The sequence below is a fragment of the Lactuca serriola genome, chromosome 3, assembly GCF_051521515.1.
Source record: "Lactuca serriola cultivar US96UC23 chromosome 3, Lser_US96UC23_V15, whole genome shotgun sequence".
NCBI lineage: Eukaryota > Viridiplantae > Streptophyta > Magnoliopsida > Asterales > Asteraceae > Lactuca > Lactuca serriola.
The window spans coordinates 243,351,920-243,375,932 of NC_136410.1; the positions used below are offsets into that span (position 1 = coordinate 243,351,920).

The 24,013-nt window shown below is 42.5% G+C and overlaps 1 protein-coding gene across 1 annotated transcript; it reads right to left on the bottom strand.

Moving 5' to 3' along the window:
• Positions 1–5,899: 5,899 nt before the first annotated feature.
• LOC145093796 (Fe(3+) dicitrate transport system permease) lies at positions 5,900–7,876 on the bottom strand. Its single transcript, XM_079032036.1, has 3 exons — positions 7,624–7,876; positions 6,416–6,743; positions 5,900–6,334 (listed from the first exon to the last, which is right to left on the bottom strand). Exons 1-3 carry the CDS (start codon positions 7,775–7,777, stop codon positions 6,139–6,141), a joined length of 678 nt encoding a protein of 225 aa, XP_078888162.1. The 5' UTR covers positions 7,778–7,876; the 3' UTR covers positions 5,900–6,138.
• Between the last annotated feature and the right edge of the window lie 16,137 nt (positions 7,877–24,013).

Genomic DNA, 24,013 nt, shown 5'->3' on the forward strand with positions numbered 1-24,013 from the left:
ATAACTTTGACAAAAGTTGGTTAAAAATACTATTTTATTTGAAACTAACTTTTACATGTAAACTTTTGGTCTTAAGAGACCTAAAGTGCTATTTTTACCAAAGACATACCTAATTTGTAAATTTTTAGTCTAATGGACCAAAAATATCAATATTACAAAAAGTGGGCCTCTTATGTTGTTTTGGTAAATAATTGAACAATAATGATGCATCACATGCTTTATGGGCCTTTGTTGTCCTTTTGCATGCTTATTGGGCCACAGAAACAACGTACACTGTGCAATTCAATATTCGCGTAAATTCGGTTAAGGCTCTTGTGAGATATGTCGTTTGGCACCTATCGAGTGTACAACCGTAGCCTGTAGTTATAACCAGAGTCTCCTAGAGGGAGAGCGGGAGTTTGTGTATAGATCTATACGGGGGTGACACCCCACACATGAGTTGTTCGCTACAGTTAGACTAGGTCAGTCTAGGGTGACAAACCTTATCTTAAAACAAGTTGGCGTCTATAAAACGTCATGACAGACGGATCAGTCATTATCAAGTATGGTTATAACGACTCACATAGAGAATAACTTCATTATAAATTTACAGAATACACATACGGTTCTAACGATACATAAATACTCATACATTGAAATTGGGTCTTTGGGTTTTAAGACCACAACATTCTTTATAAACATAAAATATCAGATTTTTTGGGAAAAACATACAAATATACCAAACATTCTGCTTACAACAGAAAATATAGGATTTTCTGGAATGTTCACTTTAGACGTTTTCAAATAGTAACACACATGCATTAATACAGGATCTGACACAAACATTTCAAACCGTTTTTCAAAAAATATCGGATTTTCTGGCATTCACAAAGAAATACAAAACTGCTTATTTAAACATGCTTATGAACTCACCAACATTATATATGTTGACATTTTCAAATTAACTTGTATTCTCAGGAAACCGTTAAGCAGGTGGACTTCAAGAACATGTTAATTTTGTTGTACTTGTTTTGCTATTATATACATTATGTTGTTGGCATGTAACTTATAATATAATACTTGATGTAAACAATGACGGTTGTATTTTGAATGTATGATGATGGTGTTTGTCATGTTTCATTTATATCACTGTGATGATATTTGTAACGCTCTAAAAATTTCAACCAATTTAAACTTTTCGAAAACAACCCAGATTCATAAAGTTATTACAAAAAGGTTTTCAATACAATTATTATCAAAGTCTTCCCAGAACCACATCATAAAAAAAAATCATGAGGAGCGGTACGATCACGCTTTTGCCTTGCCACGGTCTCCTGAAGAACCTGAAAAACATTAAACCACAACTGTAAGCCCGAAAGCTTAGTGAGATAGCCCCAAAATACCAACCACATATACCATACACGCACAACATGTCATATCATAACAGAACACAAAACAGCATGCACTTCGGGTCTACTGTGTGACTGGTCCGCCGCACCGGCCTTCAGTCCACCTGGTCCACCCTCCGAGTCTAGGCACATACATCAAGTCTATAGTGTGATTGGTCCTCCCGCACCGGGCCTTCAATCCATATGGTCCACTCTCTGAGTCTACAGTATGACTGGTCCGCCCGCACTGGCCTTCAGTCGGCCTGGTCCACTCTCCGAGCCTCGGCACGTCTGGTCCGCCCTCTTGGGGCCTACAGCCTATCCGGACCGCTCGTTGGGCCTTCGGGATAACCGGTCTGCCCTGGGTATGTTGGCCTACAGCACAAAGCAGGACCCACCTCAACCCAACCCTAGTCCAACCACCATGTGCACATAAACATTCAATCATATAACAATTCACATCCAATCAAACCGATCTAGCATATCACATAGCATAACATCATCCTAACCAGGATACCGACCTAACCGGTCACTAGCATAGCATCATCCTATATACCAGGATACCGACCTTAGCCAGGTCTCTAACATATACCATCCTAACTACCAGGATGCAAACATAGCAAAGCAATAACATAACAACAATACCCGGATTACAATATGATAAAGGGTCGGCCTTGGTGCCGTAGACCCTGTCGATATAGTGAGGATAACAAACCTCGCAACTGCCGACTGAAAAGATAAGACCGAGCTGCTCCGACCTCTGATACGATCTCCACCACTTGCCAAAACCAACACTGAACTCAAAACAATTGCCAACAATTATCAAAATGCCCCTGGAAGTCAACTGGTCAACCCTTGGTCAAAGTCAAAGTCAAAGTCAACCTCCTGACTGACTCTACTCGCCGAGTCAACCCGATGACTCGCCGAGTCCCCATGCTCAGAACTTCCCCAATCCGCGACTCAACTCGCCGAGTCACCCCGAGACTCGCCGAGTCCAACAACTCTGAGTCCCCTCGCACTTAACTCACCGAGTCCTCCCTTGACTCACCGATTCACGGCTCAACCAGAAGAAAGTTAGGACCTCACGACCAGACTCGCCAAGTCCAAGAACAGACTCGCCGAGTCCAAGGCTATCTTCAACCAACTCGTCAAGTTGTTCTTCCAACTCGTCGAGTTTCTGCCCACCTTCAAGCAACTCGCCGAGTACACCTTTGTGACTCATCGAGTACCTCTAGATCTTAATCCATATAGAAGCTTTCCAGGCCATGCAGATGATCCAAACCATAGATCTACCCTTCTACAACCCATCCATCACGTAAAGTGGCAAACTTTACGTGAATCCAAAGAGATCTAGGCATTTTACACTCTAGGGTTAGGGTTTGGGACAAGATGACTTCACCAATCACTCAAGAACAGGGACTTTAATGCACTCTAGACCTTCTCCATTCCAGATTTGAGGTAGCAACCTCAGATCTAACTTCCAATCTCAAAACACCACATGCTATCTTTTCCAAAAACTCCAAAATGATGAATAATAGCCCAAGCAACGAAATAATACCTCAAAGGAAAGCTCCAACAGAAGAGAAATCTGAATCCTTGCAAAGCCCCTTGCTCCAAGCCTCTTAGCTTTCCAAAATATCTTCCAAAATCTCTTCTCCAAGGTTCAAAAGCTCATAACCACTCACAAACGCGCCTTAGCGTTTTCTGGACTTCAAGAGAGGGTAAAGAGGCTGGGGAGAGGGTATAATGTCCTTTAAATATGGCTCATCCTCCGAAATTAGGGTTTTCTCCACTCAGCACCAACTCGCCGAGTTCATCCGCCGACTCGCCGAGTTAGCCACTTAACACGCGACCAGAGTCGCGACCCTACTCGCCAAGTCCACCCATGGACTCGCCGAGTTGCCCTTTCACATTTACACTTTGAACCCTGAACTTGCACTCCTGAACTCAGGATGTTACAATATTCCAAGAAGAAGTCACCCAACCCCCGGACGTTTCTGTCGTTTCTCCGGTTCGGGGGTCTGACAATTACCCACCTACAATTTGGGTCAAATGAATCTGAGCAAAAAAAAAGATGGAGGAATTGATTTCACCTCTGTACCACAATCAATCCATACCAAAAACAATAGCAACATGGTCGCTTCTGCTTGCCTCGCCTCCTTCCCCCCTCTATCTCAATCTCGATTTCTCTTAATGATTGTTGATATACCCACAACATAGATGAGCACATCGTTTTTAATTACACATAAGTGCATGTTTATCGATTTCTTTATAGCCGTCGAAGAACTCAAATTTGGCTGTTGAATCTTTTCTGGTAACCCAGCAAGTTAAGCCACAGTGAAAGCAAATAATGTCGCTACATGTCGGTTTGAGTATAAATTTGATGAGGTTGTTTCCAATCGATTTGGGTGTTTTGCTTTAGAGTGTATATGTGTGTGTTTGGGTTCCTATAGGAAGAAGAAAAAGACATGGGGATAACAGAGAAAGAGTTCCGGATCTGTGTGTGTGTGTGTGTGAGAGAGAGAGAGAGAGAGAGAGAGAGGGGATGGGGTCATTTTATTTTTTAATTATTTAAATAAATATTAGATTTGAAAAATGAAAGAAAAATAGAAAATAAATACCCCAAGGTATTATAGTCATTTCAGTTTAGCAAGAGACCAAATCCGCAACAAAACAAGCTCAAAAGGACCACGAATCCAAAAAAATTGAAGTTTGGACTAAACCTCAGAAAAAATGCATAGCACATGGACCATTTTTGCAGTTTTGTCTAGAAAAAATAAAGATGAAAAATGTAATTACTGAAAGTTGAGTGTTGCAAACATAGGTAAAAACATCCATCCATGTAATTTAATATATAGTATAACTTTGTTTTTCAAACAGCTTGTAGATTTATAAATCTTTTGCCATAATTTTTTCAAGGCAAAATGACATATATGCCCTATAAACTTTTTAAGGTTAACTCTTTTAGTCACTTAACTTTTTAAGTGGCTTTATAAAGGAACAAACTCGTGGCTACCTGTCTTTTTAGTCTTCTTTACTTGTTATAACCGGTTTGAGTGCCACATATCCAAAAATTAGGCCCATTTCTTTCCTGTTCATCATTTTCCTCTGTGTTAAATGGAAGAGTTTGAAACAAAGGTAGTCGATCGAGAATGAAGAGGAACGCAACTAAAATCAGAAAAGTGGGAAGCCTTTCGGTGTCTGGTTGACTCGACGAAGGTGAAGAACGAAAGCAAAAAAGTTGCAATCGATGGCTTGTTTGTGTGCGGCGGTCGGTGGAGTTACAAGGGCACCATAGATGTAATTTGTGTTTCGAAGCTTAGAATATGTGTTTCGCCATCAAGATTCATTGTTTCAACATAACAGATTGCATCATCATAGCTGGATGAAAGCAATAGAAGATCTGCAGGGAAGAATTCGTTTTTTTCTACTTTCACTATATCTCCACTCTTAGTTTCTTCCATTGGCTCGATTCGAAAACTCCACCACTACGATGCACTTTAACTTTTTCGATTATTTACCTCATGATCCAGAAAATAGATTAGAAATTATAAGGTTTAACTTCTTATAAGATCTACCATTCAATCATGAAATATCTAAATTTCAAACTTATGGACATACCTGTTGTTGTCTTTGCCAATCTTCGATCCCTTCTTTCACCATTGTAGCACCAATGACGATAATAAGAGGAAGAATCAGGTGAGTAAGGAGCTAATGGTGTAAAAGCTAAGGTCCCAGTAACAAGAAAGTAGAAATTAGCGACAATGATTTTGGGAGAAATGTTATTGGGTGTGTACTTTGTTAACCTCACATAATTATCGGCGTAATGAGAACATGACGACATGATTTTGATGTTTACTAATGTGTATCAGGTAACATGATTGAGGGATATCAGATGGGGAAGAAGATGAATAGTACTAGGATAAGAAAATAATTGGTCAACAAACATCTAATGTGGCAAAGAGGTAACCGGATGACCCCTTCATTTTGCCCAAAAGGACCTAATCGACCCGACAAAGTGTAATTTGTTCCCTTAGAAAGCCACAAAATAAGTTAAGTGGTTAAATGAGTAAACCCTAGAAAGGCATATATGTCATTTTCCCTTTTTTCAATGATCGGGTGGCAGATCACATAAGTTTTCAAATTGATAACTTATACAAACAACAACAATAAAATGACAAAAAACAAAATTAATGGTCTTATAAATAAGCAAATTGAATAAGTTCTCATATTATGAATATATAAAGATTTTTCGTTCTATTTTTATTTATTTGTTAATAAGCTCCATAAAAAAATCTTTTTTATGAAGATGTTCTTGTGCATGATCCTTACACAGCATATTTTGTTGGGTTCATTAGTGGACTAATGTTACAACTTGCCATATATTTCAACTAGCGTATTTTGCATATATTTTAATATACATATTTGGTTGGGGTACCCTAGACTTGCGCTTAGTCTCTAAATGTGCAAAAGACCTAAATACTCTTCTAATCCTCATCATCCAAACAAATTCAAAGCACCAAGCAACATCATTGGTAATAGAATTATTAGATATTAAGGAACTTTTTACATGGATACATAAGAGTTATTATATAGCAATCAACAAAAACAATAAGCCAGAAAACTAAGGGACTACAAACAGCATAAAAGATTTGAAGGTGCAAAAGCTTTGCAATATTACTAAAAGCTTGATGAAAATATTATAAAACGTCAGGGTTAAAACGGTAACAATGATGCTCAATAGTGAGAACAGCTTCCAACGCAAACGCTCTTATGTATGTATATGTGTATGGTGATGGTGATGGGCATGATCATGGTCATGATGATGAAAGAGAAGTGTCAAGATTCCAACCAAACAGAGCACAGTTCCCACAAGAAGCTTATCATAACGTTCCATCCAGTGAAACTTGAGCTTGCTTGCACCATAGAATGATAAAGCCACCAATGACGTCATCACAGTTACAGTGCTGCAAATACATAAATAAATAAATAAATAAATAAATAACATTTTTTTTATCCAGAAAAAATAAAACATGATCTAAAATTACCTGAAAAGCAAGACAATAATAGCAAGAACCATCATGGAAGAGGAGTTTCCAACAGCAAGAAACACAGGGAGTGTAGTGGCACAAGGAGACAAAGCAGGAACAAGAACAAGTCCAGCAACTGCCATTTTTTCCATTGGTTGATTGTGTGAATGTGTGTGACCTCCTTTTCCACGCATGAACAATATTATGTAGCTTCCACCAAGAAAAACAAGAAGAAGTGATGCAAGTTTATGAACAGTTTCTTCTCCAGCAATCGTGTTTGATATTGTAATTGCAGTGATTCCCAAAAGGGATGTGGATAACACATGCAAAACTGCTCCAAATGCAGCTGCAAAAAGCCAAAAAAAAAAAACGTAGTAGTAGATCCATATTAAGTTTAAAGACTTCCATTTTGAAAGAAATAGCAACCTGCTTCTATTTATTTGTTTCTTTCAAGCTCTTTTTCCTATTAGGGCATTGTACTTTGAAAAAATCTACATGATTATAGAAATGATTGGGTAGATTTTTCAAGAGGGTGTTTAAAAAAACCAACAAAATGAGATTACAAAGTTTATATGTTATCCCATCTAATGTATTCTTTAAATTAAAGCACAACTATAGCCCTAAAAATCCTCCAGCATCACATCTTTCCAAGCTTTTTCATGGATAGTAATAACATCATCTATAGAAAGAAAAAGGTCAGCTAAGAGTCCTTGGTTCCAAATATCTTTTCTCATGTGAGGAAATGATCAAAAATACCCAAAATAAACCAAACAAATAGTTCATTAGTCTGAGATCCATTAAAAATGACCCGGTCCATATCAAAGGTATGATTCAATAACACACAGGGAACATTCTCTCAAATTCTCTCCAAGTTGCAAATCTCTCAGGTAGTATCAAACAAGCTTATTTCTAACTTTAGATATGAATTAGCTACGTATGATTATAAGTAAACCCTAATTTAATCCAACAGCCACATTTACCACAAAATAAAAATCTAACCCTCCACACTAGCTTATAGAGTAAACAATCATCCCTCTGAGTGATTATTGGTTTACCATTCTCATCAAACTTCTAGAAAGCTGAAACCCTTTTCTAATTCCCCCCCCCCCCCCTCTTTTTACTGTTAACGAGATAACTATACATTTGTATACGCAATTACAGAGCTAGAAATATCAGATCAAACCTTTTGCTAGATCTGATCAAATTACAGAAGGAAAGAAACGTACTGACGAGAAGGGTACGAGAGAGGGTCCATTTTTGAGCACGTCCAACAACGGAGAAAGGGAGCCAATGAGTTGGGATGAAGGAATGCAGTAGCGACACGGTCGCTATTCCACCGATTGTTGATAGATCTTCCGCACTAAACCCTCCATTCTCCATTCTTTGTTTCGATTCTTAACGCAATAGAAATTTTCTCCCCAATCTCATGGATCTGGGAGAATAACTATTTAGATTTTCTACAATTAGGTAATGATTTGTTAGCGGATGTCCATTAACGCGTTAAATAAAAATAAAAATTGCTTGTTACAGTTTTTATTTTTTGTTTAAAAGGAAAAAAAATCACAATAGAATAAAAATTATATATATATATATATATATATATATATATATATATATATATATATATATATATATATATTGTGTGCCAAAATGCACTGGACCATAGGATGAAATATAATCAAAGGTCATGATCTGAGGCTCTATGATAGTACAATAGGGTAACACGTACAATATAATCATACAAAATTCAGCATAAGGGTATTTTAGTCAATTGAGACGAATTTAAAAAATGAAAAGTTGAGATTTATGGGATAATTAATGTTTTTGATTTAAAAATCTGATTTTTTTTTTCAAATTAATTCAATTCCAAACGTAATTTGTAAACATAAACCGATTTTATTTTATCATAATGTTATTTTGTTAGAATGATATTTTGTAATTCTGTCAGAATGGTATACAACTATGAACATAATATTATAAACACATATTATCAAGACTAATAATTTTTAATGAATATAAATTTTATATAAGAATACAACTATGAACATGTAACACCGTAAATTTCAAAATAATTTTTCGCGAATTATAAAAACATTTCTCATTTAATTTTCATAAAAACATTAAGTTTAAATCCCAATTCACATCATACAAAATCCCAAGATCACATATATATCAAAAATCTCATGCGTGTGTACAGATCAAGTCGGCGCCTTCCCACGGTCATCGCTAGTACCTGAAACAACAACACTAACACTGTAAGCACAAAGCTTAGTGAGTTCCCCAAAATACCACATAAGCATATATTAGCCACTCGAGGCTATAACTCTATGGGTCCGTGCACCCAAGCTCTGGGAACCCTCAGGTTCTAACTCTGGGAACCTTCCGGTTCCAACTCTATAAACATGCACAGCATAAATCACATAGACATCATGCAGTACAACACATAGCATACACATATATACATACTCTGACACATAACTCTGATTACCTACTCAAGGTAAAGTATAGTGAGAAGACTCACCTCGTGTATCTCGATAACTCGCGAATCCTGGAAATCACTCGTGCTCGATCCTCCGAGCTATAATCCTCCTATAACATCAGATGTCTCTAATTAACACGTTTACCACTAAGGTTGACTACCCCTATCAAGTCAACACTGGTCAACGGTCAACTTTGACCGGACTCGGCGAGTGCACTAGGGCGACTCGGCGAGTCTATACGTATTCACCAACTCTCTAGGATTCCCTTTTTGACACGTCGAGTACACCCCTGACTCGACGGGTTCCACCTGGCATGAATCGCAGGGCCACCACGACTCAACTCGCCGAGTCCTAAGAAGAACTCGGCGAGTCCCAGCTCGACTCAGTCCACCTGTCAACCCTCGCTAATTCTCCCTGACTCACTGAGTCAACTCATAACTCGGCTGGACCACTCATTGAGTGGTCAAGGATAATCTTCATGCTACTCGTCGAGTCTGTTCTTCAGACTCGGCGAGTCCATGCCATGCATCTACTCAAACTAGCTTCTGAGGTCAGATCCGCACCATCCACTCATAGATCTGGCCCTCCTAAGCTTATTTACCACGTAAAGTCTATATCTTGGTGCTCATAACACACCTACAAGGCTCTATTTGGAGAAATAACCTCTAAAATGGCAACCCTAGCCTCTAACCCAAAAGAGAGGGCATAAAGCATGACATTAGGGACTCTCTGGACCTGCTAAGGTCCAGATCTAAGCACCATATCCCCATGGGACCTCTCACACTTCCAATACAAAGCAAACAAGGCATGAAGAAACCCTAGATTTGACCAAATCAACAAAATACGGAAATAAGCTTTGAATGATACCTCAAGAAGCCTCCTTTGATGAAATGAAAGAAGATCCAAGCTCCCCAACTCCTCTAGCTTGACTTTCCTCTTCCTTTCTTGCAAAAACACACAAATTTGGTGAACAATAGCCTCCTATCTCACTCACACGAATCCCTCAGTTGCTTTGGTGCTCTCAAGATAAAGGTAGCCGCAATGAAGGGCCATAAGGTCCTTTAAATAGGGCTTAGGTCCGGGAATTTAGGGTTTCATTAAACAGCGAGGACTCGCCGAGTCCATTCCTTGGACTCGTCGAGTCCGGGCGCGAACCCGCGTCCTGAACCGCGATCCTACTCGGCGAGTTTGAGCTCCAACTCGCCGAGTCCCCTCACAAAACTCCAAAAGTATAAGCATAAAAGATACCTGGAGATCCGGGCTGTTACAGAACATAAATTACATTTATTTTTGAAATCTCTTGCAAAAAAATACAACTATGAACATAAATTACATTTATTCTTGAAATCTCTTGCAAAAAAATATATATATCGGCATTCTTGAAAGAATCATCATTCACTTTCTTGTTTCGTTTCTAGATGTCTTGTGTATATTTGACCTCTAAGTCACTTCAAAATATGCAAGCATTCTATGAGATTGACATTTTGTGAGATTGACATTCTGCTAGAATTGTATTGTATGAGAATGATTGTATACATCTGAAACATCTGAAAAACATAAGAAACAAAAATCATGTTAAAACTTCAGTCAATTGTAATACAACCCTTGCAAAATCATTCTTATGTGATTCTACATTAATCATTTTTATGTGATTATACCAGAAATACATTTCTGGCATAATGAAATAACTATTCTTAAAGAATACACATAGAAGAATACATTAGATACATAATATTCTTAAAGAATGAAATAACTATTCTTAAAGAATGAGCAGAAAAACTTAAAAAGATAATCAAGGAACAACAATCTTCCAGGTCTGGTGAAGGTCTTTATCCCCTGAAAATCTAATAAAAGTTAATTTCTAAGAAGGGGAGAGGAGCAACATTCACATATTTATACACATGTATATAAAAAAAAGGCACAAGGAGACGCCAAAATAGAGTTTACTTACTTTAAAAGATATATGATTTGTTTCTCATCCTTGTGGACAAAACATGCATAGACATGCTGAAAGTGACTCATTAAGCAAGAAAGAACCAATTTTATAATAAGTAACTTAAGTTCACTGAGACATATTAACAAACAGTTGGTGTGCAAATCGGAATATTTTCAATTCCACCAATAGGGATGTCACTGTTTATGATATTCTTCTATATCTTCGAACCTAAAATCAAGAACTGGGAATTTAGAGAAAAATTGAACCATATAAAAATCTCAGCTGAATGGAATCGAGAACTAACAAATTATGGGGCTATCCTTGTCGCTCTACTTTCTTCTAAATACCCACAATAAACATGATACCTGAATAAAGAAGATAACATGATACCTGAGATGTCGTTTACGGTTCGTGGAGGGAAAACGAAGCAGAAGAGTTGTTGCAAAAAAGGAGCGGACTGATCAGGAGGCAGCTAAAGAATTCCATATAGCTACACAGGCGGCGATGATTGGTCAAATTAAGCACCTAAGCAGTCGGGAAGTAGATGGAGGTTAACAGAGCGATGGTGGCTCCCAAACCTCCACTAATCGATGGCGGTGATAGGGCGGAAGCCCTAATTGAGAAATTGATTATGCATACACACGGTTATAGCAGGGTCATGGTCGACATGTACATCAAAACTCAACTGATGCGGTCGAATGTTGATGGAAGGGGGAGGAGACAATTTTGTGGTTGTCAATGGAAGAGGCAATAGGGAGGAGGCAGAAATAAAATACGTATGATATGAGAGACTAAGGTTTAATAGTTGGTCAAAGAGATTTTTATGGTAATTTTCATAACTTAAGGGATTTTATTTTAATTATCATGCTAAAGTTACATAATTACCCTTATTATAATTTTTAATTATTTAATTATTTCTAAATTCCTATTGGTGCATTCATGCACACAAAAGTTGCTAGAAACATTTGAACCTAGCTCTCTCTCTCTCTATATATATATATATATATATATATATATATATATATATATATATATATCAATGTGTCAGTTCTATTAGGCAACGTTTGGTAGGTGGAACTAGACTGAACAGAGTGGAACAAACTTTTTTCGGATAGTGTTTGGAGTAGATGGGACACGAACATGATGGGACTCAAATGAGACTATTTTGATTAATTTTAGTCCCATCCAAAGGGTGGAACACAATGGAACAAATAACATTTTGACATAAATACCCTCTATATCATCATCTCCTGACTCTTCTCCCAGTCTCCATCCATCATCTACCATTAACTCTGGTCAATAACTTTGTCTCTTCCATCTTCGGTGGTAATCGATCTCTCTCATCAACCCGTAATGCATATTACGTACCAACCATTGATGTATTTTATTTAAGAACAACACCAACCAAAACCTTGATGAACCAAATCAGAACTTGATGATTTTTTAAGAACAACTAAGTGGGGAGTGAAATAAGATGTCTAGCAGGGTCAGAGTACCGTTCTTGATGATCATGGATTTCCCCACTATCATTCTATCAATATAGCGACTAACAAGATAGGGCTTTTGTAATAGGAATTTTGTTCTTGCTTCTCTTTAATTTTAAAAGCTATTTCCAGTTCTTGAGTCAGCAATTTAACCCTTAAACTTGAATATGTTGATCATCTTGTTGACGATTTGACGATTTGGTAGGATCGTAGTTAATTTATTTTGCATACCTGCAAATTAATGGAAACAGCGACTCCGTTGCTTTTTGACGCCGAACCCATTTGTTGGGTGAAAATCTTAGAATGAAGATGATAATGGGCGGCGAAGGAGGTTTCAGACCCAATTGTAATATTTGTGATGCTAGGGAGGCTAAAAAGTATTAAATATGCAAAAATAATTATATATTATATTATAATATGCGATATGTGTATTTTCAAGGATAATAGAGTAATTTCAACATACTATTTTGTTGAGTACTAGTTTCGCCAAATAAGATACAAACAATCTCTCCAGTCCTGTCCAGTTCTGTTCCGTCCAGTTTAGTCCAGTATTGTTCTGTTCTGTCCTACGTACCAAACGCTACCTTAGATATCTATTGACTATTAATATCACATCATTTATCAACTGATTTTCTATTTTAAATTTTAAATTTTAAATTTATCATTTTAGTTACCTTGAATTAATATCATTAGAATAAAATTTAAAATAAAATTAATACCGATTAAAAGGTCACGTATTTATTTAAATTAACGATTATAATTTTATATAACTAAAAAATATCTCTTAATTAATAATTTATTTAAAATAATTGATTAATAATTTTGAATTTTTACTACGAATGTAACGACCCAATTTTCACAGCCAAAAATTTCATTTTTAAATCAACACTTTGGAAAACATTTGTGTATAAACATCATCATTTCATAAACATAATTCGTGTCCGAAACCAAAACATAAAAACAACCATAATGTCAGAGTACAAATCCCAGAATATCTCGTAGTGCGGAAAACAAAGAGCGTGTGTGTGATATGCCGCTACCGCGCCAGCTCCTTCCCCTTCGCTGAAGAGGTACCTGAAACAAAACTATAAACCGTAAACACGAAGCTTAGTGAGTTCCCCCATAATACCACATACCATACAACCATATAATGAACAGCTAGGAGATACGGGCCTCGCCCACACTCATGGAGATACGGGCCTCGCCCACACTCCGCTATCTGGGAGATACGGGCCTCGCCCACACTTCGCTACTAAACCATAACATACAAGTATCACACAGACAACGAGTATAAACAATTCCACCACACTATCATGTATCATCATCAGACTCAACTAAGAGATACGAGCTCTGCCCACACTCCGACACTATCATATCGTCTATACGGGCCGACCTTGGTGCCTTAGACCCGTTCCTACTGGAAGGAAACTCACCTCGAAAAGTAGCTGCTGAAAGTCTGCTTGCTAGACGTCTGACTGCTGCACCGGTAGTCCTCCGGCTATAAATCCATAACATAGATTACTCACTCATAAATACCCTTGAGTCAAATGACTGACCCACCCCTGGTCCAAGGTCAACTCCTTGGTCAAAGTCAACTTCCAGTTGACTGGACTCGCCGAGTCATGGCACAGACTCGCCGAGTCCCTCTCCTATTAACCCAATACCAACTCATTAAGTCCCTCTTCCACTCACTGAGTCACCCATAACTCACTACTTGGGACGATTGGACCGACTCGCGATCCGACTCGCCGAGTCCGAGAACAACTCGCCGAGTCCCACGAGCAGATCTCCTACTCGATTCCAAATCCTCACCAGAGCATCCATCTTGAGGATTTGGGTTTCTGGGACTATTGCTACACGTTAAATTGCTAATTCCGCGTGTAGATACGAAGGGTTGGACCTTCAACACTTAAACCCCTCTTACTCAGTAACAGTTCATATGACTCGCCGAGTTTGAAGAACAACTCGTCGAGTTCCAGGCAATCTTCATAGGACTCGCTGAGCTATTCATCAAACTCGCCGAGTCTAAGGCCATCTTCATAGAACTCGCCGAGTTCCACTTTGGGACTCGTCGAGTCCTTACGACCCATTTCCTATACAGACCAAATCTAAGACATGCAACGCTTCCAAACTATAGATCTATGTTCCTAGGGCATGCTTATCACGTAAAGTTGCAAACTTTACGTGCATGCATGGCCCTATAAGCTCCAAAAGGCAAAACCAAGCTTTTGATGAGGTCATACACTCAATGGGGACCTCAATCCCTTCAACCACAGAAACTTTATACTTCTTATACGTCCATAAGGTCTAGATCTGAAGTCCTTTCGGATCATAGAGCACAAATACATGGAGTTTGAGGTTTTAGGGCTTGAAAACCACTAATTTGGGACAAAAGGGGGATCTAATGAACTAGTGATCAAGGTAAGAACCTTTCTACCTGAATGGAAGCTTCTCACAGTGTAGATTCCGAATGTAACGACCCGTGTCCGGTATGGAAATTCCTTGGTATTTATTTTGAAGTTTTGCAAGAGGGACTCGGCGAGTTCATAGCCTGACTCGCCGAGTAGGGTCGCGATTCGAGCACGTGTGAGCCGGGGACTCGGCGAGTCCATCCGTCTGGGTGAAACCCTAAATCCCCGGGTTGCCCACTATTTAAGTCACATTATAGCCCCATTCTCGCCTCCCTCACCCTGAGAACAATGTGAGAAAGAACCCTAATTCTCCCTTGTGTGAGCTAAGTGTTTTGTGCCATTTTGTGAAGGTTTGAAGAAGGAGAAGAAGCAAGGAGCAAGGAGAAGAGGTGTAGTGCAAAGATCCAAGGGCAAATCTGAGTTATTTGAGGTATTTTCGGATTTTCCCTCTTGTTATATGCTTTAAACCTCCATTAGAGCCCTCCTAGGATCTAGTTGATGTTTGTTCCAAGCCTTATGTTTGCATGGATGCTTTAATAAGTCGAGATATCTATAGATCTGATTGATTGGGTGTTGTAGAGCCCAGATCTACTGCCTTTTTGGAGTTACTTTGCATATTAACCATAGATCTACCCATTTTGTGCATCTTTTAGCCTTATTTCCCTTATTCATGAGGTTGTACACGTAAAGTTGGAAACTTTACGTGGTAAATCAGCTTATTGGACTCAGATCTATCAATTGTATGTGTTGGATTCAAACAAAATCGAGTAAAAATCAGTTGCATGGCGGCAACTCGGCGAGTCGGGAAGAACGACTCGGCGAGTTGGGTCGCGAGTCCCCGATTCCTTCATTTTTATCAGTGTCGAGTGGATCCAGTGAGTTAGAGAGTGGACTCAGCGAGTTGAGAGTAGACTCAGTGATGGAGGGACTCGGCGAGTTGTTCATACAACTCGGCGAGTCCAAGGCAATCTTCTTAAAGCTCAAGAACAACTCGTCGAGTTGTTCATAGGACTCGGCGAGTCGGATGAAGATTGTCTGAGTTCTTGGATCGGGAGAGTATTCGTCGAGTCGATGCCATACTCGACGAGTAGCAGCGAGTTAAGTCGAGGAGTGAGAATAGGGACTCGGCGAGTTGGCGGCCCAACTCGGCGAGTCAGGTCAACTATGGGTGGACTTTGACCGAGAGTTGACTTTGTCTGAGAGTTGACTTTGACCTGGGGTAAGAGAGTCATTTTACCCAGTGCAATGTTTAGTATTTGATTGAATATGTTTATGGTCTTGTAGCCGGGGAGATACCGGAGCAGCAGCAGTTAGCCCTCAGAGCTATTCACTCAGCAGCCAGTTCACGAGGTGAGTCTCCCTTCAGTAGGATCGGGTCTACGGCCACAATGCCGGCCCGTGTAATTATCAGTAGTCCGGTCTTTAGTTTGATGTAGTAGCTAGCTGGCTTGACGTCTTTGTGATTCAAGCATATTTGTGTTATGTGTTCCGGACTTCGGTCCGATGCAGTCAGTTCCGGACTTCGGTCCGATGCAGTTAGTTCCGGACTTCGGTCCGATGCAGTCAGTTCCGGACTCCGGTCCGATGCAGTTAGTTCCGGACTCTGGTCCGATGCAGGGGACAAGGTCCCGGTCAGTTCCGGACTTCGGTCCGATGCAGCTAGTTCCAGACCTCGGTCTGATGCAGTGGGCAAGGCCCAGTACATGATTTATATGTATTGTATGGTATGTGGTAGTTTGGGGGAGCTCACTAAGCTTCGTGCTTACAGTTTCAGTTTTGTTTCAGGTACTTCCGCTTGTAGAGAGAGGAGCTCGGGATGATGGCATCGCACACACCACAGCTTCAGCTTTTATCCTGGGAGTTGATTGGTTCTTGATTTTTATATAACATGGATATGATACAGTTTTTCGCATAGTGTTTTATTATTATTTTGAGATACATCATGTATGGTTTATGATATGACACTCAGATTATGGTTTTTGGTTATGTTGAAAAACGAAATTTTTGGGTCGTATTTTTGGGTCGTTTCAAGTTGGTATCAGAGCCCTGGTTTGAGGGATTCAGATACACTTCCGGGTGTATCTGAACTCAAACTAAGGGGGAAATAAAAAGATTTTTTTTTTAAAAAAGAAAATGTTTTCTAAAAGAATTTTGAAAGCACTTAGAAAGAAAGAGATTTTTTTTAAACAAGATAAAGGTGTGGTGCATGCGATCAGCCGAGCTCAAGTAAGTACTCCCAAATTACCCATACAAGTTATTTGTTCAGTTTCAGTTTCAGTAGAACAGCATGCTAGTATAAGACTAAGGATCTAGGAGAATGCCTTATGTGCCTGCTTTATGTGTTACATCTTTATGAGTATTGCATGCTAGTATTGAGTAGACAGCAGTAGGATAGCCTATTTAGGTTATGCCTGATAGTATGAGCTTAGCACTGCATGCTAGATCAGTTTCTCGTTTTGAGAATAGTTTTGCCTGAGTATGTTCCCTTATTCTGAATGCTGCTTGCTTCGTGCTTTGTGGGAGTTCTGAGTGATGGAAGTTAGCCATTAGGTGAACACGTTACACCACATGTGATCAGGGTTGAATAATCCCAGAGTGTTGGAACTGGCCCTATTGCGCAGCTCTTGTTTGAGTCCAACCGTTATAGGGATGGGTCTTTTACTTGAAGGATTATCTAATCTTCGTCACATGTGATGGTGTTCAGGTGATGGTTAATTAGCATTATAAGGAGACCTGCAGCAGCTGAGGACTAGTTGAGTTGAGTCTGAGGTTTCCCTGGGGCAAGCCTAGGATGAGAGTAGCAGAGATCAGTAGTAGTAGAAGTGACTTGGTGGAGTCAGGGCAGTTCTTGAAGAAAGTACGGATAGATGTGGAAGGTAGTATGGGCCCATACTACTGGAAGCAGAGGATCCGTACTCGAATCAAGAAAGGCTGAGACAAGACCAGGAAGCTAGTTGTAGTATCAATGATCCCTCAAGATATTTCTGTTTTCTGATGTAGTTGTGATGTGTTTGAGAATGGTGGTTCTGCGTTCGAGACCAGCAGCCGGCAGCGGAGGTGCCGGGGAGGGATCAGGTTCAGGTTCGGGGGATGAGCGCATGGATGAGCAGACCCGAGAGTTTCTTTCTTCGGAGATTTCGCGCATCATTATAGAGCAGACTCCTGTGATCTTCGGTTCGATCAAGGAGGGGATTCTAGAGCTGATGGATGAGAGGTTGGGCACCTTCCGTGCCGAGGTGGCGGCCATGATGGGGTCGCGCACCCTTACTTTCAGGAAGTTCAGGGCATGTGGAGCTTCGGACTATCATGGGGCGCGAGACCCCATAGCGAGCAGCAGATGGTTGGCGGATGTGGCCAACGCTTTCCGCACTAGCAGATGTCCCGAGGGGGACAAGGTCAGATTGGCGTCCTGTCTTCTGAAGGACAGGGCACGAGATTGGTGGGAGGAGGTCGGGCATGCCATTGGGGATGATGCAGCATTGGACGCCATGACCTGGGCTGATTTCTCTACCAGGTTCAGGGCGGAGTTTGCACCGGTCATTGAGGTGCAACAGCTAGCTAGAGAGTTTCAGGACCTCACCCAGACTACAGAGACAGTGGCGGAGATCACCGCCAAGTTCAGGGAGAGGGCTCTTCTCGTTCCTCGGTATGTAGCTGATGAGGAAATGAAGAAGGTCCGTTATCATGAGATGTTGCGGAGCGATATCCGCCAGTTTGTGAGCCGGTCCAGCTGTAAAACGCTAGAAGATATGATTGCTAGGGCTCGGGAGAGGGAGATTGATCTTGAGATGGAAAAGAAGAGGAAACCGGAGGCGGTTTCGGGTTCAGGCGGTTCGGGCAAAAAGCCCAAGGTTTCGGATCACAGATCTAGGAGTCAGCAGAGCCACGGTCGATGTGGCAAGTGTGGGAGATTGCACGAGGGAGCGTGCAAGGCAGGGAGTTCCGGCTACTACAAGTGCGGTCGGATTGGGCATTTGAGTAGGGATTGTACGGCCCCTGCTACTGCCATCGCAGCATCAGATATGATTTGCTTTCAGTGCAATCAGAGGGGACATAAAAAGTCCCAGTGTCCGAGTTTAGCTTCAGCGGGGAAGGTGGCTGCACCTGCCCCTGCTACCTTGAGGATTACAGATGGCCGGCAGGGCCGAGCTGATGCGCCAGTGGCGAAGAGTAGGGCGTTTCAGATGACAGCAGAGGAGGCGCGAGCGACTCCTGATGTGGTGACGGGGTCGTTCTCTGTGAACGGCATTTCTGCTTTGGTATTATTCGATTCGGGGGCTACCCGATCATTCGTATCTCTTGCGCTTAGCAAGAGGTTCAGTAGAGCTCCAGGGGAGCTGGATTATCCATTAGAGGTTGAGATAGCGGATGATAGGACCGTGAGGGTCGGCAGAGTGCACAGAGGGTGTTCTCTTCAGTTATTTGATGAGCAGTTTTCAGTGGATCTGGTACCTATTCCCCTGCGAGGGAATAAGGTTATTGTGGGTATGGATTGGCTAAGCCCCAATGGGGCGGTGATTGATTGTGAGCTTCAGCTAGTGAGGGTTCGCACTCCCAGTGGGGGAGAGTTGGTGATTCAGGGCGAGAGGTCACAGCGAGGACCGACCTTTTGTTCCGCCGCAAGGGCGAGGCGCTATGTTCAGCAAGGTTGCGCCGGTTTTGTAGCTTACGTTTTGGATGCCCGGGAGAAGGGCAAGTCGACAGTGGATGATGTTCCTATTGTTCGAGACTACCCGGACGTGTTTCCTGAGGATTTGCCGGGGATACCTCCTGAGAGACAGGTTGAGTTCAGGATCGACCTCATTCCTGGTGCGGCTTCGATAGCCAAGGCACCGTATCGACTAGCTCCCCCTGAGATGCAGGAGTTGTCTACACAGCTGCAGGAGCTGTTAGACAAGGGTTTCATTCGGCCGAGCAGTTCGCCTTGGGGAGCGCCGATCCTGTTTGTGAGAAAGAAGGATGGGTCGCATCGTATGTGTATTGATTATCGGGAGTTGAATAAGGTAACGGTGAAGAACCGTTACCCACTCCCGAGGATAGATGATTTGTTTGATCAGCTTCAGGGAGCGTCTTGGTTCTCCAAGATCGATCTATGCTCCGGATATCATCAGATGCGGGTTAGGGATGAGGATGTACAGAAGACTGCTTTCAGGACCAGGTATGGTCATTACGAGTTTGTGGTGATGCCATTTGGGCTCACCAATGCTCCAGCCGCGTTCATGGATCTCATGAACCGCGTGTGTAGGCCGATGCTGGATCGGTCAGTGATAGTGTTCATAGACGACATCTTGGTATATTCCAAGACGCAGGAGCAGCACGAGGAGCACTTGCGGGAGGTGCTGGAGGTTTTGAGGAGGGAGAGACTTTTCGCAAAGTTCTCCAAATGCGAGTTCTGGTTGCGCGAGGTGCAGTTCCTTGGTCACCTCGTCAACCAGAAGGGTATTCTGGTAGATCCGGCCAAGATAGAGGCCGTGATGCAGTGGGAGGTCCCGAAGTCTCCATCGGAGATTCGGAGCTTCCTAGGGTTGGCAGGGTATTATCGGAGATTTATTCAGGATTTCTCCAAGATAGCAGTGCCGCTCACCCGACTGACCAAGAAGTCAGTGGTATTTCGTTGGGGTTCGGAGCAGCAGACAACATTCGAGACCCTCAGGCAGAGATTGTGCGAGGCTCCGATCCTTACCTTGCCAGAGGGAGTAGAGGACTTTGTAGTCTATTGTGATGCCTCGATCACAGGTTTGGGAGCAGTTCTGATGCAGCGAGGCCACGTGATAGCTTATGCCTCGAGACAGTTGAAGCCTCACGAGGCTAATTATCCTACCCATGATTTGGAGCTGGGGGCAGTTGTGTTTGCCCTCAAGATTTGGAGGCATTATCTTTATGGGGTCCGTTGTACTATATACACGGATCACAAGAGTTTGAGGTATCTTATGGATCAGCCGAGTCTGAATATGAGGCAGAGGAGGTGGTTGGATGTGCTAAAGGATTACGACTGTGAGATCCTATATCATCCAGGGAAGGCCAATGTGGTGGCCGATGCCCTGAGCCGCAAGGTGTCGGCGGCCCCTATTAGAGATTTATGTTTGAGGATGACAGTGATCACTCCGTTGTTGGAGCGGATCAAGGAGGCTCAGGTAGAGGGTCTCAAGGAGGAGAGACAGAAGTGTGAGAGAATCGTAGGCCGAGTAGCTTCATTTGATTATGATAGTCGTGGTTTGCTGACGCTTCACGGGAGAGTGTGGGTACCGTACTGGGGTGGAGTACGGCAAGTGTTGATGGATGAGGCTCATAAGTCGCGGTTTTCTATCCACCCAGGGGCGACGAAGATGTACCGAGATCTTCGACCCGATTATTGGTGGCCCTGCATGAAGCGGGATGTCGCCTGGTACGTCGAGAGATGCCTGACCTGCCGGAAGGTCAAGGCGGAGCACCAGAGGCCTCACGGCAGGATGCAACCGTTAGACATTCCCGTGTGGAAATGGGAGGACATTACCATGGATTTTGTCACCAAGCTTCCCCGGACCGCACGTGGAGTGGATTCGATATGGGTAGTAGTGGATCGGTTGACGAAGAGTGCCCATTTTATCCCGATCCAGGAGAGTATATCGGCGGAGAAGTTAGCCGATATCTATGTGCGTGAGATTGTGGCACGTCATGGAGTGCCGGTATCGGTGGTGTCAGACCGAGATGTCCGTTTCACATCCAGATTTTGGAAGCGGTTCCACGACGAGATGGGTACTCGTCTCCATTTCAGCACCGCTTTCCACCCTCAGACAGACGGGCAGAGCGAGAGGACGATTCAGACTCTCGAGGACATGCTTAGGGCATGTGTCCTAGATTTCGGTGGCAGTTGGGATACGTATCTTCCGTTAGCGGAATTCTCGTATAACAACAGTTATCATGCGAGCATTGATCGACCTCCCTTTGAGATGTTGTATGGGAGGAAGTGTAGGACCCCGATTTGTTGGGGCGAGGTCGGTCAGCGAGTCATTGGGAGCACATAGGTGGTGCTCAAGACGACCGAGTTGATCCAGCAGGTCCGTAGTAGACTGCAGACTGCTTAGAGTCGGCAGAAGAGCTACGCCGATAGGAGGCGTTCGGACTTGGAGTTCCAGGTGGGGGATATGGTCCTTCTGAAAGTCTCACCTTGGAAGGGTGTCATCAGGTTCCGGAAGAGGGGCAAGTTGGGCCCCAGATTTATTGGTCCTTTCATGGTTTTGGCCTGGGTAGGTCGGGTTGCTTATCGGTTAGATCTTCCTGAGGAGCTTAGTCAGATCCACAACACTTTCCATGTGTCTCAGTTGAGAAAGTGTCTGGTGGATGAGTCAGCAGTCGTTCCCCTAGAGGATATTCAGGTTGATAGCAGCCTGAATTATATTGAGAGACCGGTCGCAATTCTGGACCGGAAGACCAAGACCTTGAGGAACAAGGAAATTCAGTTAGTAAAGGTGCAGTGGCAGCACCGGAAGGGGTCTGAGTGGACGTGGGAGACTGAGGAGGAGATGAGGGAGCACTACCCAGAGTTATTTGCAGATGCAGCCGTAGCAGACTTCGAGGACGAAGTCTGAGATAAGTGGGGGAGAATTGTAACGACCCGTGTCCGGTATGGAAATTCCTTGGTATTTATTTTGAAGTTTTGCAAGAGGGACTCGGCGAGTTCATAGCCTGACTCGCCGAGTAGGGTCGCGATTCGAGCACGTGTGAGCCGGGGACTCGGCGAGTCCATATCCCTGACTCGGCGAGTCCATCCGTCTGGGTGAAACCCTAAATCCCCGGGTTGCCCACTATTTAAGTCACATTATAGCCCCATTCTCGCCTCCCTCACCCTGAGAACAATGTGAGAAAGAACCCTAATTCTCCCTTGTGTGAGCTAAGTGTTTTGTGCCATTTTGTGAAGGTTTGAAGAAGGAGAAGAAGCAAGGAGCAAGGAGAAGAGGTGTAGTGCAAAGATCCAAGGGCAAATCTGAGTTATTTGAGGTATTTTCGGATTTTCCCTCTTGTTATATGCTTTAAACCTCCATTAGAGCCCTCCTAGGATCTAGTTGATGTTTGTTCCAAGCCTTATGTTTGCATGGATGCTTTAATAAGTCGAGATATCTATAGATCTAATTGATTGGGTGTTGTAGAGCCCAGATCTACTGCCTTTTTGGAGTTACTTTGCATATTAACCATAGATCTACCCATTTTGTGCATCTTTTAGCCTTATTTCCCTTATTCATGAGGTTGTACACGTAAAGTTGGAAACTTTACGTGGTAAATCAGCTTATTGGACTCAGATCTATCAATTGTATGTGTTGGATTCAAACAAAATCGAGTAAAAATCAGTTGCATGGCGGCAACTCGGCGAGTCGGGAAGAACGACTCGGCGAGTTGGGTCGCGAGTCCCCGATTCCTTCATTTTTATCAGTGTCGAGTGGATCCAGTGAGTTAGAGAGTGGACTCAGCGAGTTGAGAGTAGACTCAGTGATGGAGGGACTCGGCGAGTTGTTCATACAACTCGGCGAGTCCAAGGCAATCTTCTTAAAGCTCAAGAACAACTCGTCGAGTTGTTCATAGGACTCGGCGAGTCGGATGAAGATTGTCTGAGTTCTTGGATCGGGAGAGTACTCGTCGAGTCGATGCCATACTCGACGAGTAGCAGCGAGTTAAGTCGAGGAGTGAGAATAGGGACTCGGCGAGTTGGCGGCCCAACTCGGCGAGTCAGGTCAACTATGGGTGGACTTTGACTGAGAGTTGACTTTGTCTGAGAGTTGACTTTGACCTGGGGTAAGAGAGTCATTTTACCCAGTGCAATGTTTAGTATTTGATTGAATATGTTTATGGTCTTGTAGCCGGGGAGATACCGGAGCAGCAGCAGTTAGCCCTCAGAGCTATTCACTCAGCAGCCAGTTCACGAGGTGAGTCTCCCTTCAGTAGGATCGGGTCTACGGCCACAATGCCGGCCCGTGTAATTATCAGTAGTCCGGTCTTTAGTTTGATGTAGTAGCTAGCTGGCTTGACGTCTTTGTGATTCAAGCATATTTGTGTTATGTGTTCCGGACTTCGGTCCGATGCAGTTAGTTCCGGACTTCGGTCCGATGCAGTCAGTTCCGGACTCCGGTCCGATGCAGTTAGTTCCGGACTCTGGTCCGATGCAGGGGACAAGGTCCCGGTCAGTTCCGGACTTCGGTCCGATGCAGCTAGTTCCAAACCTCGGTCTGATGCAGTGGGCAAGGCCCAGTACATGATTTATATGTATTGTATGGTATGTGGTAGTTTGGGGGAGCTCACTAAGCTTCGTGCTTACAGTTTCAGTTTTGTTTCAG